We start from the raw sequence: 20,778 nt of genomic DNA on the forward strand, positions 1-20,778 counted from the left end.
GCTGTAGAGCCAGATCTCAAAAGCAGCGCTAAATGGAACCATTCTATGAGTGGAGTCCATGCTTCCAAGTACAGTTATAAAAAGGTGATCACAACTTAAATAAGAGAAAGCTAGATCTTACAGAGAACTCAAAGCTTCCCTTAATTAGCACCCATGGAAAGAAGAGTAATTTAGTCCTTGGATGCTAGTCTTCTCAATAGGAAACTGTAAGTTCATCTTAGCATTCAATAACAAATACATCATATAGGGACCATGTGACATTAAAAGCGTCCACATATGGAATGTCATTTGGGCATCCCAATAATCCTGAATCTGCTGTAGAAAGTCAATATTTGTGGGGTCTTGTTTTTGTTTTTTTGTTTGTTAATTTTTTTTTTTTGGGGGGGTTGCGGGGGGGGGGGAGACATCATCTCCTGTAGTCCAGTTGGACATGATAGCTCAGGGTATCTGAGGATGGCTTTGAACTCTTGACTGCTTATGCCTCCCAAGTGCTGGGGTAACAAGTGTGTACCACCATGCTGGGTTTATGCAGAAGCAGGTGGATCTCTGTAAATTCAAGGCCAGTCAGGATAATACTGTGAGACTTCAAATAAACAAAAAGATAATAAAGACATAATCAGAATTGTAGCCAAGCAGACCTCTAGAGAGGTCAGATTTGAGGAGGGGAAATGTTGAAAGGATTATGATGCAAAATTATAATTTAAAACCAAAGTATTAAATACTGTGTATATGACCAAAAGTTATGTATAAGTTCCTTCTCTTAAATCAAAGCTCAACTATTAAAGAGATGTTCCAACTAGGTGGATATAAGATTGCAAAGTTTGAAGGCCAGTGAGACGCTTGGTGGTACAGGTGCTTGTGGCCAAGCCTGACAACCTGAGTTTGATTCCTGGGACCCACATGGTAGAAGGAGGGACTCAAGCTCTACGAGTTGTCCTCTGACCTTCACACGATACAGTGGCAAAACACGTGCCAAATCAATCAGTCAATAAGTGATAACCACAATAAAAAATGATAGGCATTCCATAACGCATGGGCAGAGTTTGATTGAGGATAATTATGAGACAGCATTTTCCAAGAGACTCAACTAAGAGTGACAGACACTCGCCTGGAGTATGAATGTCTTGATCCCATAGGCTGGTTGTCTGGGTGAAATAAAATGGGGGAAGGGACATATCCCCGAGCCCCCCCTTTCCTGGCCAGCGTAAAATGAGCTTCTCTGTTCTGCCACACCCTCTCCTACATGACAAGACAGAAACTGGTTTCATAGAAACCTCTCTTCCTTCAAGCCGCTTTTCTCCTGGATATTTTGACATACCACCATCAACAGCAAAAATGCTGTCTAAAATGGATCCCCTTTATAGATGATCTTTAAGTAGCAATACCAGAGATGTCACATTATACACAACAGATATCATCTCATATTCAACCACACCAGGTCTGTCCTATTGTGTCCTTCTGTCACCTGAGATCCTATCTTTATTTCTGGGCATTGTTGCTTAAGATAAGAAAAGATCCTTTAGGAGAGCCTGTGCCTTAAGTAGTTTCCTTTCCTATAGCAAAAGGACTGTGAGTACGTGTACACACATGTACACACATGCATAGACATTTGTGCACGTGCACACGCAGGTGTGAATGTGGAGGCCAGAGAAGAGCCTTGGATGTGTCCTTTCTCAGCTCCCTCCTTTGTTTGTTTTTATTTTGAGACAGGGTTTCCCTGTGTAGCTCTAGCTGGTCCTGAACTTGGAGATCTTCCTGCCTCTCCCTTCCATCTGCTGGGATTAAAGGCGTGTGCCACCATGGCCTGGTTCCTTCCTTCCTTCCTTCCTTCCTTCCTTCCTTCCTTCCTTCCTTCCTTCCTTCCTTCCTTCCTTCCTTCCTTCTTTCCTTCTCTTTCTTTCCTTCCTTCCTTCTCTCTCTCTTTCCTTCTTTCTTTCTCTCTTTCTTTCTCTTTCTCTCTCTCTTTCTTTCTCTCTCTCTCCCTCCCTCCCTCCCTCCCTCCCTCCCCTCCCTCCCTCCCTCCCCTCCCTCCCTCCCTCCCTCCCTCCCTCCCTCCCTCCCTCCCTCCCTCCCTCCCTCCCTCCTTCCTTCCTTCCTTCCTTCCTTCCTTCCTTCCTTCCTTCCTTCCTTCTTTCCTTCCTCCCTCCCTCCCTCCCTTTCTTTTCTTTACATAGGGTCTTTCACTGGCCTGGAAGGTCACCAATTAGGCTAAGCTGGCTGGCCAATGAGCTTCAGGGACCCCCTATCTTCTCCTTCTCAGCACACACTACCATCACCAGTCCTCCCCACCCCCAACAGGAGTTCTGGGGATCAAACTTAGGTCCTTGTACTTGCTGGTTGAGCCATCCCCCCGCCCCGTGCCCTAATATCTTCCCTTTACTGCTGGTCCAAAATATGTCAGGAGCTTTGTATAAAGTGTTCAAATAGTCTTCCAATCTAGAAGTTGTTGACCCTATAAGCAAGATAAGGTTTCAAAGAGTCCCTTGCTCAAACACCTGGCAAGGATTTATGCTGAGATCCAGCCCACGATTCTCTGACTTCCCCTATAGTGTTTTACTTCAGTTTTATGGTTTTATTTGACAACCCCACCCCCACTCCAAATTGATTTGTTCCTCATGCAAGGGTGCTGCTACAAGGTGGGGCAAGTCAACATCTTGGAAGATCTCTGATGTGTCTGTCTTCTGGATTCATCCCTTTGGGGCTCAGCTCAAGTGATGCCTCTACATGAGACTACTTTGGCACATACAGCTTGTTTGGTTTTCGATGAGATGCTACTTGTTTCTGGTCTGGGTCACATGGACGGAAATCAGGCTCCTGGAGAGAGAGGCTCTATGTGCCTTATTTTCTGCTGCATTCTTAGTAAAGAAAAGAGAACCTAGGGCATAGTTGGTGCTCAGTAAATACTCAGATTGATTGGCCTGCTGTTGGTTCACAGATCTGGACAGTGGCCTCAGTTTATGGTTTTACATGGTCCTGAGGACTACAGACAATTGATAACCCTTCTGTATTTACAATTGTAAATTACCTATAATTTCTTTTCATGATGTTAGTAGGAGACACATGGATAAGGCACTTAGAGCTCTTCTGAACTCAGTTGAAACCTCACCTTCATCTTCAAAGTCTATCGAAATCAATATAGAAGGACAGTTTCTGAACACAATTTCCGTTAATGGTAGGTCATAAATTCTCGACTCAGATGCTAATGAGTTTCAAATGCTCAATAGGTGCAGACAGAGCCTAGGCCGGATGGTGATGCTCAGGTGCCCTCTAGTGTGTGCCGCCTCTCACATCAGCTCCTAGCATCACACACCACATGCCTAAACCCATATTGAAAAGTGTGTGCATGCCTTTAATCCAAGCACTCGGGAGGCAGAGGCAGGTAGATCTCAGAGTTCAAGGCCAGCCTGCTCTAGATCAAGTTCCGGGACAGCCAAGGGTGCATAATTATAGAAAAACCCTGTCTCAAAAAATATATATAAATAAAGAAGGGCGGAAGAAAGTATGTGGGTGTGATGGCTTGAATATGCCTGGTCCAGGGAGTAACACTATTTGGAGGTGTGGCCTTGTTGGAGTAGGTGTGTCACTGTGGGTGTGGCTTTAAGACCCTCATCTTAGCTGCCTAGAAGTTAGTATGCTGCTAGCAGCCTTCAGACAAAGATGTAGAACTCTTAGCTCCTCCTGCACCATGCGTGCCTAGATGCTGCCATGTTCCTGCCTTGATAACGGACTGAACCTCTGAACCTGTAAGCCAGTCCCAATTAAATGTTGTCCTTATAAGAGTTGCCTTGGTCATGGTGTCTCTTTATAGCAGTAAGACCCTAACTAAGACAGTGGGAATGTGTACCAACAGTTCTATAAAAAGAACAGTGAGAAAGACCATGAGAAAACTGAAGTTAGGGCTTGTGGTTCTGTTCTAATCATGTGTAGGCAGAACAAAAAGAGCACCTGTGGTGACTGTATGCAGCTACAGGGTGAGAACTTAATCAGGGCTATTTCAAAGTTGATATTGTAATTGACCCTTACCTTACATCCCTTCCCCCCCCTCTTTTTTTTTTTTTTTTGAGAACAAGATCACATGTATCCTATGTTGGCCTCCAGTTGCTATGTAACTAACAAAGACCTTAAACTTCTGGTACTCCAGTCTCCACTGTCCATGTGCTACCATGCCTGGTTAATATGGTACCAGGGATGAAACCCAGGGCTTTGTGCATGTCAGGCCAGCACTTGACCAGCTGATTCGCAGCCCTCAGCCTCCCCTGGCCCTCATTTGTTGCTATTTTTCTATTCAGTTTTTTTAAAAATTATGATTATAGTATATAGGTAGGGTTCAAAACCAAAGACACAGCCAGGTGTGGTGGCGCATGAGCTTAATGCCAGCACTCCAGAGGCAGAGGCAAGCAGATCTCTGCGAGTTCCAGGACAGCTAGGGCTATGTTGTGAGACCCTACCTCAAAACAAAGGAACAGCAAGAGAAGGAATAAGAAAAGCCCATGGGCATAAAAAGGCAGACAGCAGGAAGCTCTGCCAGCCCCCCTCACTCCTTCCTATTTATCACCTATTCAGCGGTCCACAGTGTCACCTTATCGTCTAGACCTAAAACTTATAATCTTCCCGCATCAGCTTCCCCATGTGCAGAGGTTACAGGTGTGTGTGTGTGTGTGTGTGTGTGTGTGTGTGTGTGTGTGTGTGTGTGTGTGTGTGTGTGAGAGAGAGAGAGAGAGAGAGAGAGAGAGAGAGAGAGAGACATCAACTTGACAAGCATTTTTATTCCTTCTGTTTTGTTTTGTTTTGTTTTTTTATATCTTCCTGTTTTGCCCGTTGAATTTCTCCTACTGATAAATCCTGTTAAATTGACCAAAGCATTTCAGAGTGAGTCTTCATTTTTTAAACAGTCACTACTTGCTCTTTTGTGAAGATCTATCATAACTTCCGTAACTACTCCCTCCAAGAGGATGGCTATTTGGGTGGCTTCTGATCTTTTTATGTCACAAAGCTGAAATGAATCATCTTGTATAGGTGTTTTTTTTCCAAGACTGCACATATCTATCTAAGATAAATACCTAGGATTGGAGTAGGTTGCGTCAAATAACAATACTAATTACAGAATCATATGCAGCCCTTACTGTGAGTCAGGCACTAAGGTAAGCCCCCTCTGTATACCAGCCTACTCATTTCATATTCTTAACCACCCTATGAGGAAAAGACTGTTATTATCTCCTTTATAGATGAGAACGCTGTGGCACAAAGAGGTTTAATAGCCTGCACAAGGTCACAGAGCTAGCACAGGGCAGAGGCAAGCAGTGTGGCTGTTTTTAGACATCATGTTCTAGTTTCCCTGGGAATGTAATTATATTTTACGTAGTCCTTTATTTTGGTTTTGATGATTTCTCTTCTCTTCCTGGCGTTACTGTGCAATTTTATCAACAGATCCTCTGCTTATTAATTGTAGGTGGAAATGAATCTCGATGTAATGTTAACTTGCTCTCTTATAGTGACAGATGCTGAATATGTTCACAAGCACTCAGTAGCCACGTTTTAGCTTCTGTGTGACTCTCCATCTGAGCTTTTATGTATGTTTCTATGGTGACTTCAGTCTCCCTCTTACTGACCTGGAGAAGGATATCTTTATGTATTAGAGATAGAGTTTTATTTGTGGTATAAATTAGAAAAAAATTCTTCCTAGTTTGTTTCTCATATTTTATATTGTCTATACTTTTCTCTGGTAAATGTTTTTTTTGACACATTCAAATCCAAATTATTAATCTCATAGGCATTCTTGGCTTTTTAAATAATTCAGGCTCTGAAGAAAACCTTCCTATGTTTTTTTCCTAGTGTTCTGATGGTTGAAGTTTAATAATTAAACATCAGACCCATTTGGAATTTATTTTATATGATGAGCATATGAATTCAGTTTGCTGCCTTCCTTGGGGTTACCCAGGCTGTTGTATTGATAAGGGCAGCATTTCTTATTGCGCTGCATGTATAATTAGGTTCTCTTTATAGACTTCCCACTCTATTGTGGTCCAATTTTCTGTCTATATATGTATTAAATATTACCCTATGAGTTGAAGCCCTGTAATATATCACCCAGTAGAACTCCATCATTCATTCATTGCTCACTTGTGTGTTGTGTCATGTGTGGCTGTGTGTGTGTATGTGTACCAGTGTGTGCACATGCAGTTGTCAGAACAAGGCTTAGAGTGTTTTTCTATGTTATTCCCATCCTTATTGCCTTGAGGCAGGGTCTCTCGTTGAATTTAGAGCTTGCTGTCTTGTCTAGGCTGGTTGGCCTACAGTGAACTCCTGGGATCTGTCTGTTCTTAGTGGCTCACATGCTGGGTCATAGGAACACATAGCCTTGCTGGACTTTTTATGTAGGCCCTAGGGATTTGAACTCAGGTCCTCCAGCTTACAAAGCAAGTGTTCTTACCCACTGAGCCATTGGCCTCTTCCCAGGCTCAGTAGAACTCTTAATTTCCATAGCTTGCTTTATTATGAACTTAATAATCAACCTTTTAGCTTTAATTAAAAATACAGCCAACCAACCAAGATCAAAAATTCAAGGCCATCTTCAGTTACAACGAGAGTTCAGGGCACGAAACTTGTGTCTCAAAATCCAAAACAAGATAAACTAGCAAGCAAACAAAAACCCAACAAGACATCAATGGGGGAAGCTGTCACATGTTTATATATAACAATTCAAAAAGAACATACAGTATTACTGACTGTATTCATTAAAACAAACGATACATATCATTATGGCTTTGTTAGGTCAAACATATTTCTATGCTTTAAAAAAGAGTAAGAAGAGTAAGAAAAAAAAATGTCCATCTTAGAGAAATGGTTAAGAAATGGTTTCAAATGGTATAAGCAGTGAGAATTAAGACATTTGAACCCAGAGCATGGATGGGCAAAGTCAGTATCTCCTTCAAACAGCAAGTCAAGAGCTCAAAGTCAGAAAATCTAATGTAGATTTAAAGTTTCCTCTGTGAGAAAACACAAGAAAAACCAGTCTATGATAACACTGACAACCGAAGCACACCAGGTAACTCCTACAAAAATGAGCAATTCATGGGTTAGCCACAGAATCGATGGTGAAAATTTTCTCTTTGTATACTGAAAAGATAATTCCTATCTCTGCCTCACAATGGCCTCTCCTTCATGAGCGGAGAGTCTAGGAACACTTTTGAATGTCATCTTAGCACCCAAGAGGTTGAAGCAGGATGATTGCTGCAAATGTGAGGGTAGCCTGGGGCAGCCTGAGCTACCAAGCAAGAAATTGATTCAAAACAGGAAACAAGCTAGCAATGAAAAGTGTTATCCTAGGCTTGGAGAGATGACCAGCGATAGATATTGTCACTCTTGAATTCATTTATATTTTAAGTAAGCAATCAAGTGAAATTTCAAATTTCACAGTTTTGCTTGTTAGCTTCGTTGTTTGTTTGATTGTTTTTTGAGACAGAGTTTCTCTGTGTAGCCCTGGCTGTCCTGGAACTCACTCAGTAGACCAGGCTGGCCTCAAACTCAGAGATTTACCTCCCTCTGCCACCCAAGTGCTGGCATTAAAGGCACATGCTACCATTGTCTGGCTGACATTTCACAAAAGTTTTATGAAAAAACAATAAAATATGTTTACATTTAAAACAGTAAGAAAATGTTGAGAACTAATGATGTTTAGCTGTCTTGAGAGTTCAGTTAAGCATTCTCTACACATTCCTGTGTTTTACTGGTAGTTACAAAGGCAATGATGTCACATATTGCTAATCCTTGAAAGGGACTCCACCCTCTTAGGTGTTCTCCAGCAGGGATGTGGAATTGCTGGTTCGGGTGAGCCCATAGTTCATATGGCATATTCACTAGGAGGCAAGCTGATAGGGTCATCTTTATTTGTGTCCATGAAATAAAGCTATATTTACTTGTTGGAATAGCACGTTTTCTTGTTGTTATTGTGTATGTAAATGTGTGTATGCAGATGTGTGAATTTTGTGTATTTGTATGTGTGTGTATGTGTATGTGTGGTGTGAATGTGTTTGTGTATGTGATTGTGTGTGTGGTGTGAATGTATTTGTGTGTGTGAATGTGTATGTGTGTGTGAATTGTGTGTAAGTGTGTGTGAATGTGTGTGTGATGTGACTATATTTGTGTGTGTGAATGTGTGTATGGTATGAATGTGTTTGTGTGTATGATTTGTGTGTATATGTGTGTAAATTGTGTGTGAATTGTGTATATGTATGTATAAATTGTGTGTATGTGTGTGTGAATTGTGTGTATGTGTGTGAATGTGTTTGTGTGTGTGAATGTGTTTGTGTGTGTGGTGTGTGAATGTGTATGTGTGTGTGGTGTGTGAATGTGTTTGTGTGTGTGGTGTGTGAATGTGTATGTGTGTGGTGTGTGAATGTGTATGTGTGTGTGTGCTGTGAATGTGTTTGTGTGTGTGTGTGTGCTGTGAATGTGTTTGTGTGTGTGTGTGTGTGAATGTGTATGTGTGTGTGAATGTGTATGTGTTTGTGTGTGTTGTGTGTGAATGTGTTTGTGTGTGTGGTGTGTGAATGTGTATGTGTGTGTGGTGTGTGAATGTGTATTTGTGTGTGGTGTGTGAATGTGTATGTGTGTGTGGTGTGTGAATGTGTATGTGTGTGTGGTGTGTGAATGTGTATGTGTGTGTGGTGTGTGAATGTGTATGTGTGTGTGGTGTGTGAATGTGTATGTTTATGTGTGTGTGAATGTGTATGTGTGTGTGTGGTGTGTGAATGTGTTTGTGTGTTCCTGTTTCCGACAAGGTCTTGCTACACTGTTCAGGTTAGTGTCATATTTGCCATCCTCCAGTCTCAACTCCTCAAGTGAAGAGACTACAAGTGAGCACCACTGTGCCCGGTGTCCAACATGCCCATCATTTGGGTAATAACTTATTCTCAGAATGATCAGATGAGGAAAAGAGGGCATTTATTAGTTTTCTGATTTTACATAATGGAGTGTCTACGCTGTAATCATTTCATATTGCTCGTGCAGGACAATGAGGGACAGTGCAATGATTAGCAATGGGAATTGGTAAGATAAGAGTCATTTGAAGAACTAAAAAAAAAAAAATCTTCCATGCTGGGTTCTGCTTCATAATACTACCCCATGCCACCCCCAGCTCAGCACCCAGGACCCAGCTCCTACAGAGAATCTGGATGTAGAACCACTTCCTATGCAAGCTTGGTTCTTGGGGTGAATGCGTCAGATAAATGCGTCAGGCACGCTACTCCAATGTACTGAGGTGCTTAGAAAGATTGCAGCCAATGGTAAGGTGAGCACAAAGAATCATCACAGGGGTTAAATGCTCGGCCCTGTGTTTCATCTACTGGAACACACAACATAAATTCCAGGGTCCACACTTGGTATACAGACATCCATGCAGGAAAAAACACTCATGCACACAAAGTAAATATTTTAAAAATTCTATGGGTCTTTGAATGAAGACATTTTAGATATAGTGATTGAATTGTAGCAGTTACTGCACCGTGAACCAGGTGAGCTTTATTTTGAGCTTAAGAACGTATGGCGTTATAACCTTCATTCTACAAGAAGCACCTGGGCTTGCAAGATGATGCAGCAGCTACAGGCACCACCAAGCCTGGTGACCCAAGGTGGATCCTTAGGATCCATAAGATAGAAGAATTGACTCCTTCAAGTTTACCACATACACAACCACACATAAACATACGCACGCCCCCACCCCACCGCCACAGACTAAATAAGATGAAAGGAAGAGGAAGAGGAAGAACAGGGGGAAGGAAGAGCAGGAGGCAAGAGCAGGAGGTGGCAGAGGAAGTCACAGCAGCTGGGAGGACAGCCTGTAACACTACGGAAGCATTAGCTCTACCGGGACAAGTGGTAACAATGGCCTCATTGCCCAGAAGGAAAAGACACCCGGCCATTCAAACACACGGGAATCCCAGGGCAGCTTCAGAAGAGATGTTTAAGCAGCGACTACGCACCTGTTCGAGGCGGGTCTCTCCTCTCTTCTTATTGTGAAGTTGAAGGTAAGAGTCTGTTTTAGGCATAGGTAACCCCAAAGTCAGCTTGTTTTTTTCCACAAAATATTGTTTGGACTTCCTTCTGCGCGGGCCACGTGACCCCGGCAGGAAAACGTCGTTGTGTGAGCTTGAGCTCTTTAGGTACTGAGACAGGCCGCTGGATTTCTCCTCCTGGTCACTGTCGCTTAGTTCTGAGAAGAACCCATTTTGACGGGTGCTACGTTCATACTTTGGGCTCAGAAATTCGCTTCCAAGTAAGGAGGCTTCGCTCTGAGGACTCTTCTTTTCTTTGCCTTTCCCAGCGGAGAGTCCCATGGATGGCTCTCTGGAAGGGTAGAGCGGAGCCAAAGGCAGGTTTTCTGAAGAGCTATCTGCAGACCCTGGTAATGCTTCTCCAGCCAATGGCTGCCCCTCCTCTCTTTTGTTCTTCCAGTTGGGATCATATCGGAGGTCTGAGTATTTGTCTTCTACCTGATGTTGGCTGTCCGAAGCAAAAAAGAAAGAGAAGTCCTTAATTAAAGTAGATTCCCAGAGGGAGAGGAGCACCTTCAAATGACAGCCCCCACCTGTAACAGACCCAATAAAAAGATCACATACACACACACACACACACACACACACACACACACACACACACACACGAAATAAAAATAAACTCACTCATTCGATTCACTTCACCGTTTCATTTAAATTCAATCTCAGAGCCCTTCCTCTAATTTCCTTTCACTATCTAGCTGGTGAGGGTGCATCTAAGTCTCAAATTAGAACCACAGAAAAGATCTAATTAGCTGAGTTCACTGAAATCCGTAGTCAAAATGTTTGCCAACTAAATTCTAAAAGCAAGAAAACAAAGATGAAATGTCTTCGATGTTCAAGCAGTGTGTCTATACGGTCCCAAGATTCCTATTGTTTCCCAGTACCAACGGCGATCTGGGACTTGATCTGTAGGATTCACACTGAACCGCTGGGCTTGGAGTTCAGTGGAGAGAGTGGCTTGCCTGGCGTGCATGAGGCGTTGTATTTTATCACCAGCATTAGTCCACCTGTGGTGCACTCTTGTGGTCCCAGCACCCGGGAGGTGGAGGGGGGCAGGTGAATCGGAAATTCAAGGTTATCCTTCACTACAAGATGCATTGACAGTCAGCATGGACTACAGGAAACCCTGTCTCAAAAAAGAGGGAAAGAAGCACTAGGGGAAGGAGAAGGAGGGAAGGACAGTTTCACCTTATAAGGTATAATGTTGTTATAAGGTACAACAATTTATGCCTTGGCTGGTTCCCTTAGCTGGTTCTATGTATATTTGAATATTTGTTTATTTCTAGGAAGGGAAGTACTCCTCTTGAGAGGTGGTTAAGGTTTTTTATCCCAATTGAATACCTACATACATAGGCTCTTCTTGCTTTTCAGGAATTTTGGGTTTCAGTCCTTTTCTCTATAGATGTTTATCAAACATGCTACAGGGAGGTGCACAAAGCTTAGAGTCAGCCCGTGGTTTGGAGGGTTGTCAGAGCCATGCATACGAGGCTCAGTAGACAGGTCATCCATTCTGGGCCTCAAGTTTTAGGACAGTCTCTCTGAATTACGTTTAAGCACGTTGTCCTATCTAAGGAAGTAAACTAGACCCCAAATAAAGTCCTCCCGTCTGCCATGACAGTCTCAATTCGTAAAGTGGCCCGTAGTCTTAACTGGGGGGGGGGGATATGGCATACTTAATGGCCTCTTTGATCTTCAAAAGCTAAATGGGAGAGATTTTTCCTTGTTGAGGACAGTGGACGAAATCCTCTAATCAAAAAGAAAATGTAAATCACCTAGCTTTTTATGCTATTTGATATTCCCGTTTACAGAGGACATAATTTTATCTGGGTAAACAAACTAATGGTCCCTATGATGCCAATTTACCCTTCTTAATGTGGACCTGGATTTCTTTGATTCAGTGTAAAGCAAAAAATCTCATATGCTAGTCTAAGTTGTCACTGTGAGTTTTCCAGCTCTCTGAAGAGGGTGGGGAACTTTCCAATGGAGGGGGGCTCTTCCTTTTCCCGGATGGGATTTCCCCAGCAAAACTGTTGGGAAATGGGACATCTCTGTGTCCCCCACACAGATACCACAGCTGTCCTGTCTTCAGGGCCACAATGGGCAGGCACCTCCTGTGGGTTATCTGCCTTACAAACTTCAGTATTTGGACAATGGACCTTTCACCTTTCGTCGCTGAGGCAGTTTGTCTCAAATGGGGATTTTGTATTTGACCCATTTCTCCTGGCTGACTAAAGATTGGCGAGAAGACACGTATCTTACAGTGCTCTGCACATGTGTTCATTAGCTTTATACTGGGATTGCGTTGTCACTTAACTAAGTCACGAACAGCAGAGGCTGCAGTATGCCCTCCTTCCGTAATTTCTACCTTAGTACACTGCGGTGCTCTATGGGCAGACAAGTTAAATGCTTCTAGAATAAATAACTGGATCTCCATAAATACTCCAAAGTAAATACAGCAGTTGATATTTCTTTTAAAAAGTAGCTACATAATTATAATCTTAACATGAAGCTGCTTCTTGCACTGGGATAAATTAGTGGTTGATTTTAGGGTTTATTTTATTATATTAAGTGGCCTAAGGTTTAACTGCAGCTGTTTACATGGAGAAGAAAGCTCAGTTATTATCTTTAAGCAAACATGACTCTTTAAGAACAAAAACAAACAAACACAGGCTGTATTCCCACACCCATAGTTTACTGGAAGGAAAAACTGAGTTTAAGTTTACTCAGTAGTTCTTCAGTAGTTCACAGTTGTTTTAACACGTGTTTGCTGAGCACTAACTAAGCTGGGGAGTCGCAGTGTGCTAAGAGCACAGTGCTGTCTTCACAAACTGGTGTCCCCACAATTAACACTGTGGAGTGATGCCTGTGCTGATGGGGACCCCAGGGGACCTCGAGTGTGTCTCAGGAGGTTGCGGAGAGCTTTCCACAGGAAGTCATGGCCATGGCCTAAGCCTGAGAAAACATGTCCCAGGCTGAGAGGACAGCAGGAAAGAGGAGTTAAAGGGACAGAGCAGCTTCCCTTCCCAAGAGCAAATGCTCTGCAGATGGTGGAGCCTGGGAAGAGGAGAGCTGAGGCTCACAGCTCAAGACTAACCAGAGTTCAGATAGGCAAGGACCTCAGTCAACTCTAGAAGAGTTTGAGCTTAGCTACATTATACGAGTACTTAATTTCAGAGAGAAGACTGGCCACCAATGAAGAATAGCCAAAGGGATGAGCTGCAGGATGGCCTCACACACACATTCTTTTGAAGACACTTAGAAGAGTCTTCTCAGTTACTGAGCTGGTCGTCACTGGGCTGGAGGGATGACTCATTGGTGAGGGGTACTTGCTGCTCTTACAGAGGACCTGGAGTTGGGTTTCCAGGACCTACATGGTTTCTCATAGCCACCTGAAACTCCAGTTCCAGGGGATCCATGTTTAATTGTTCCATAATATCTCAAAACCCATCCACCCCCCCAACCCCGTCATCCTGTTAGCCTAAGATAACTCAGTTCCTGGTATAACTAAGTAACATCAGAAAGATATATATATATATATATAAGAGACCCATGTATTGAAGGTTTGGTCTCCAGCTTGTGACAGTACTGAGAGGTGGTGGAATCTTTAGAACATGGGACCTTATGGAAGGAAGCTAATTTCCTTCCAAACCATGCCCTTTGGGCCAGCAGAGCTTTGCTCTCTGTGTGTTTCTTGGCCTCCATGAGGGAACAGGCCTCCTCTCAGAGATGCTCTTGTCTTCATATTGCCACAGGCCTAGAGAAACAGGGTCAAGTGCTCATGGAAGTGTGAGCCCCCGAGAGATTGTTGTTCCTTTCACAGTCATGGAAAGATAACACAGAGACCTCTGATATTTGAAAGTGTATGCATGTATTCTTATCCTTGAGATAACATTAGAAAAACTGGAGCATGCTTCCGGTCACTGCTCTTAATTAGCCTCAACCAGTGACGGCCGGCAGCCATCTATACATTCACTATGCGTTGTTTCTCCACATAATTTCTGGTGCCACAGAGTAGTTGGTGAATAATGGGCAGATTATTTAACGTCTGTGCCTGGCACAGAGAAAGACTGGTGTAAGCACTAGCTCTGGGCGAACACGTCAGTGAGCCTTATAGCCCGGTTTTGCTCACTGCCTACCGCACTCAGTATCTAGGATACAACATGGTTGTTATGTTCTACGCTTCCTGCTGATGAAGCTCAAGGGATTCTTCTCCCTGCAGGCCTTAAGATATTTCAAGAGCATCAGGTTCTAAGTGGTACCCTAGTGGCCTGAAAGATATAACACCATTAAAAAAAAATCCAGTTTTTCAGTCACAATTTAGGGAGTGGAATTAAGAAATATCAGTTAATCTACATAAAATATTTTAATCACCACTAAACCGAGATAAGGGAGATACAAGTAAGAGAATTTAAAAATTATGTTGTGCCTTCCAGAAAACCCATAAAGTCAAGGCCCTAGTGGATTTCCTTTCTTTAAGAAATGGCTGCTTGAAAGGCCATCTTGTTCTAAGCAGAAACTAGACCAAAAGGAAAGGGGCTGGGAACAAACGAGAAGAGACGTTTCTGAGACGGCCGTCAGAGGGAAACACTAAGGCAGGTGTATTATCTGGAAGTGAAACCGAGACCACCTACCCTGGCAATGGCTGCCTCCAAACGTCCCCTTCACCAATTCCAAATGGAAGACATGTTGAAGCTAATGAGGGGCTTTTTTTTTCCCCTTTCAAAATCATGTGCATGGAAAATTGTAATGCTTCCCAGAAATAAATCGAGTTGTTGAAACAGAACATGATACTAAAGCACCCTATTGTACCGAGCTTGGGTGCTAAGGAGCCCAATTGTGTTTTGCAGTCTGGGTCAACACACGGGGACAAAATGAGTGTGAAGTGCTCTTTCACAGGCAATCGTCGGCACACAAAACACGCACCTCTTCTCCTCCTCATCCGCTGGGAAGGTCACGCGGACAATGAGAACACAACTCCTTTGTTACCCTTCAGACAACAGATGTCGGGGCTCCTCTTCAGAGCCCCGGGTTAGAAATGGATGCGGAGAGGAGAGGAAGTGGGGCCAGGGATGGGGGCGGGGGGAGGGGTTGAAGCACGTCTCCCATGCGTTCAGTGGGGTATTTGCTGCCTTTAATGGACCGTGTTTGAGTCCGTGCTGTGATAACTTCAAACAAAATAAAATCAAATCTCCATTTAATGAAGAGCCTCATACTCAGTTTGTATTCAATCAAAAAATTACTAAAATTAGAGCATGTTTCTAGTTCAATTAACATCCTCTGCACTCAAATAAAATATTCAATAACTGGCCATTTTGCCTGTTGAGGAGGGGAATAAAAGCAGAGCCCCCGTCCGTTAGCTCTTATTTATTTGCCTCTTTATGTTAAGCAGCCAGTTAGATTGAAACTGCACATATTATTACTGATTTAGGTTTCATTTAATCCTTTGAAACAGAATAATTATTCCCAATTTATATGCCATTAAATCTTTTATGCACACGAGAAGCAAATTCAATTTCTGCTTAAGTGTAGAGTTTGTGATGCTCTTTAGAGGAGCCTCAAAACTGACAATTGTTTCTGAGGGTCCTAAGTCCCATTGCATCTTTGCTCTTCTTATCAATGGCTTTTACGGAAACAAAACGCAACAAATCTAAAAACGATCAGAAATTCACTTTTGCAGGAATGAAATAAAATGTTGCCATAGACACACTTTGTGGCGATTACTGGTAACCCATACATTTTCATTTAGTGGAGGCATTTATTTTACTTAAATAATTAAAGGTTTTAATAGAAAAACAATAGCTTAATGAACTGAAGGTAAAACCTGTCTACAGAAACACACTAAAATGAAGGGGGCGAATTGTTATTCAGTGAACTTTGCTTACAGCAATTACATCATTTGGATAATTCTGACTCAAATCCCTTTCTTTGTTTCAGCAATAGATTTGCAGCTTTTTGTTGTTGTTTTGTTGAGACAGGGATTCTCCACGTAGCCCTAACTGTCATCCTAGCATTCATTCTGTAGAACAAGCTGGCCTTGAACTCACAGAGATCTGCCTGCCTCTGTCTCCTGGGTGCTGGGATTAAAGGCGTGCACTGGACTTCAACAACGCATTTGTGACGGTTATAAGCAGGTATTTGTCCCAAGTTGTGGTTCGGACCCCACTTCAATTCAGGATAATCTGGGAGTAAAGGGAAGTAAATTATCTAAAGTGCTAACACTAGAGACCACAATGTAACAGTCTAGCTTCTCACTTCTATTGCGATGACAGTTATGCAGGACAAAGGCTACATCTTCACAAGAACTGCTGTGTTGTTATAGCAGCCTTGAACCCCACTGAGGAAAGGCTTTCTCCTTCTGGTTAAGGGAATGGAGTCTACCGCTGGTCTGGGTATGAACCTAACATTCCAAGCTACTTAAAACACAAGAGTCAATCCGATTAGGTCAGTCAGTCATCTGGCTAAGGAACCACCACCCCTCAGGGAGGTGGACTCCCTTAGTACGACTCTTGCCTTATTGAGATAATGTACCTTTCCTTCCCGGAAATCTCCATGTCAGTACAGTAACTACAGGTCTGCCAGGATGCTCTGCTAAGTCTGTCTGCATTTCTGAGCCCTGACTCAGAAAGGTGTAATTCCTAACCCTTCTGTTTTTTGGGGGTTTGTTGTTGTTGTTGTTTGTTTCTTTTTTCACATGTTGGCCAGAGGATAAATACTTTTTCTCTGGCACTTTGTGCTTCCCCCTTTTTCTCTGAACCTCCCTCCCTTTTGCCCTATAGCTGCTCCCTGAACCTCTATGTCTAACTCAAAAGGGTGCAATCTTTTTCTCTTATTAGTTTTATTTATGTATTTTTTATTTCATGTGTATGGGTGTTCTGCCTGTATGTATATACATGTAAAACTCACACGCAGCGCCTTTGGAGGCCAGAAGAGGACATCAGTTCCCTTGGGAGTGGAGTTACAGAGGCTCAGGTACTGTGTCCACCCTGTGACCCAAACCTCAGATCCTCTGTGACAGCAGCAAGTGCGCTTAATCACTGTGCTCTCTCTCCAGGCCCTCTCTCCATATTGGTTAGTAAGATGGGGCTCTCCCAGATTTCCAGGAATTATGACACAGCACTTGGAGTCGAAGTTTTTCCTCTCTCTGTGAGTGTCGATGACATGACTTGCAGAAATTTTCTATGCAAGTTTTCGGGTGCTCTCTTCATTCACCACAACAGTGGCGAAGAGTGGAGAGTTTTTGTTTTGAGACGGGGTCGCTAGCCTTGAATTTCTTATGTAGCTAAGGATGAACTTTGAAAGCGCCTTACTCATACTCCTTAACGTTGGGATTGCAAGTATATACCACCATGCCCAGTTTATGCAGCGCTGGGATTGAACCCAGGGCTTTGTGCTAGGTAAGCTCTCTACCTATTGAGCCACATTCCTGGCCCAAGACTTCAACTTTTAAGACTTTCTGTTCCTCGTTCCTCCTTTACAAGTGTACATTTTATATTTTAAATGTACGATTAATGGTACTAGAATTTATATTTGATATCATTGGAAAAACAATAGATATGACTTATACCCTTGTGTGGTAGTTTGCATAAGCATGACCACTGTAGGCTTGTGTGTTTGGATGCTTGCTCTCTAGTTGGTGGAACTGTTTTGCGAAAGATTAAAAAGTATGTAGTCAGGCTAGAGAGATGGCTCAGTGGTTAAGAGCACCGGCTGCTCTTCCAGAGGTCCTGAATTCAATTCCCAGCAACCACATGGTGGCTCACAACTATCCGTAATGGGATATGATGCCTTCTGAAGACAGCTACAGTAGATTCATATACATAAAATAAATAAATCTTTATTTTTAAAAAAGTATGTAGCCTTGTTGGAGGAAGTATGTTGCAGAGGTGGACTTTGGGGTTTCAAAATCTCATGCCAGGCTCTCTCTCCCTCTCTCTCTTTCATGAACTCGTGGGGGTGTAAGCTCCCAGTTATTGTTCCTCCCTGCCAGCACTCTGATGATTATGGACGCAACCTCTGAAACTGTAAGGAAATCCCCAGTTAAATTATTTCTTTTAGAAGTTCCCTTGTCACAGTGTCTCTTCATAGCAACAGAGGAGTAACTAAGACCCCGGGTTCTGCTTCTGATCAGTGGTGTAAGCTTGAGCAAGTCGCTTCATTTCTCCAGGCCGTGGCTCCCCGTTGTGTATAACAGGACACTGGCCAACCCGCTAGCCTCTGAAGGTTCTAATAATCTGGCAATTTTTGAGTTAGGGTGGGTTTACTGTATAAAACTTCTCAATGTTAGTAAGTTTTGGGAAAACTCACTTCATTTAAATGCAATACACTAAAAAGTATACAAATGAGATTGTAATAGTAAAACTAAAACTGCATTAAACTGGCCTGGAGGAAGCCCAGAGGGACTCTCAGCAATTAGGAAGTACTCTGTGAGTTCAAAGCCAGACTAAGTCACACGGTGAGACCCTGTCTCAAATGGCCAGACAGTGCCTCAAAGAAAGGTGTTCTGTCCTCCTGACCAACGTGGTAGAAGGAGAAAACCATCCCCCAAAGTTGTCTTTTGATTTCCATGACTGCACCATAACATCTGTGCTCCCCTACACAAATTAGTTTTCTTTGAAGAAAGGTTGTTGAAAAAATATAGTTACCAAAGTTTTCTATATTTCCCAACTTGCTAGGAATTGGGATCAGATGGGGTATAGGCCATAAACTGAACTAATTTTTTAGTACTTGCTATCATCTTCTTGATAAATGCGAAGAATTATGGGTAATAAATTGTATTTTCTACGTTTTTATTTTTTTTGTGTGTGTTTTTTTTTGTTTGTTTTTTAAACTGGCTGTTACTGACTTGAACAAAAAAGCACACCCCAGTTTTGAAATAAATGAGGAAGAAACTAGTATTTGTTTCTGGCGCAATAGTGGAGAGCCTCCATGAGCCTTCATGGCTTTAGCATTTCTGGCAGGAGCTTGGCTTTTAATAGATACAATCCATGTTCCCACACACTTTTCTATGACAGCCTGCCCGTCATGATGGCCCCACTCTTGCTCTGAGGAGTGCACGAGAGTTTAACTAAGACATGGTTAGTGAGAAAAGAAAAGAATGTAAAGCAGAAACAGCTAGTACCCACAACAGCTAGTACCTACAACAGCTAGTACCTACAACAGCTAGTACCCACAACAGCTAGTGCCTACAACAGCTAGTACCCACAACAGCTAGTACCTACAACAGCTAGTATCTACAAGAGCTAGTACCTACAACAGCTTGTACCTACAACAAAAAGCACCACTTTGATATAACCATTTTCACAAAGAAGATTTTAGCTGCTATCCTCCCAAATTGTTTAGGAGTCCTAAAGCCCATGGCACACAGTATCTATAAAGAAGTTGGCCAACCTATTAATGGACAGTAGAAACTGACATAGATGAGTAACATCGGAAATGAACAGGAATGAAAGTTAATTCCCAGAACCTTCTGGAATGGTCTTTGAAGTTCTAGAACTTTAGAACCAGTCTCAATTGTTTTCCTTACTTTCCCAACTGCTGAAGGAAAACATCCACAACCATTATAATGGACACTAGTCTAGTCTCAGCTTAAATATTTTCCAAGTGTTCTAGAAAGCAGCTGGAAGGAAGAAAGAAAGGAAAACAGCTGGAGAAATTTGGGGGAAACGGGAACTCCTGATATAAGATCATCACTAAGACTTTCTTAACATCCATCCCCCCGCCCCGTGTTTGTTTAGATTCTTCAATACTCCTCTTCAAGCTCTAGAATCCAATACTTTTCCTGATTCGTGTATAATTACTAGAAGCAACATGTTTTCAAGTACAAGGAGGGGAGAGGGCTGTATCCTATAATAAAGTAAAAAAAAAAAGTTGATTATTACAAGTCATTTCCCCATCCATTTCCAACAGTTTTTGAATGTCAGTTAGCTAACAACTGGTTAACTAAACTATAGTGCCTGACTAGGCAGCCAGCCTCCCACCAATAGTTCACAGTGCATCCTTACACAAAGTCCAACCCCTCCTTTTGGATACTGATACTGTGGTTTCAAGGCGATATGAGAGGAACTGCCATAGAACACTCTGGAAGAGACATAGCTGTGTCCTAAGGGAAGTGGTCAAGAATAAAGGCTAATGTGACCCCTGACCTCAGTACTCAAGGAGAAATACCACAATACTTATACTTACTCTGAAGATTCAGTATTCTTCAGACAAATGGGTTACTACAAAAACGTATAATTCTGTACATACATTTAATCTGGCTTCAGTTTAGCCCACCCTGAGAGTGTTCTATTTCAGTCTTTACATTTCTGTTATTATTAGTGTGTGTGTGTGTGTGCATGTGTGTGCGCGCACGCGTGCGCACATGTCAGTCAGTGCTGGATTGGAGGTCAGAGGACAACTTGGAGGAGCTGGTCCTCCATTTCCACCAGGTGGGTCCAGAGGAATCAAACTCAGACCCTCAGACCCTCAGGCTTGGCCATTGGTGCTTCCACCTGCCAAGCCATCTCAACAGCCCCTCTCTTTAATTTTCTGCTACTCAAGTAAAATGCAATTCTTTATCATATCATTCCACAATTGCATATTGCATTTTACTGCATTCCTTTATTTATTTTATGTGCATGAGGGTGCACACGGGGAGGTCAGAGGGCAACTTGTGGGAGTCAGCTCTTTCTTTCTCCTAGATGAGTCCTGGGGATCAAACACAGGCCACCATGCTTGGCGGTAA

General features: G+C 42.7%; 1 protein-coding gene across 5 annotated transcripts in view; it reads right to left on the reverse strand.

Moving 5' to 3' along the window:
- Window positions 1-20,778, reverse strand: part of Jhy (junctional cadherin complex regulator) — a 71,416-nt gene that overhangs the window by 39,510 nt on the left and 11,128 nt on the right. For all 5 annotated transcript variants that reach the window (NM_001357359.1, NM_001081121.2, NM_001357360.1 and 2 more), the window contains exon 3: window positions 9,981-10,500. In NM_001357359.1, the coding sequence (NP_001344288.1) occupies window positions 9,981-10,500 (520 nt within the window). The remainder of the gene's footprint in view (window positions 1-9,980; window positions 10,501-20,778) is intronic.

The sequence above is a fragment of the Mus musculus genome, chromosome 9, assembly GCF_000001635.26.
Source record: "Mus musculus strain C57BL/6J chromosome 9, GRCm38.p6 C57BL/6J".
In the NCBI taxonomy this organism is placed as follows: Eukaryota; Metazoa; Chordata; class Mammalia; order Rodentia; family Muridae; genus Mus; species Mus musculus.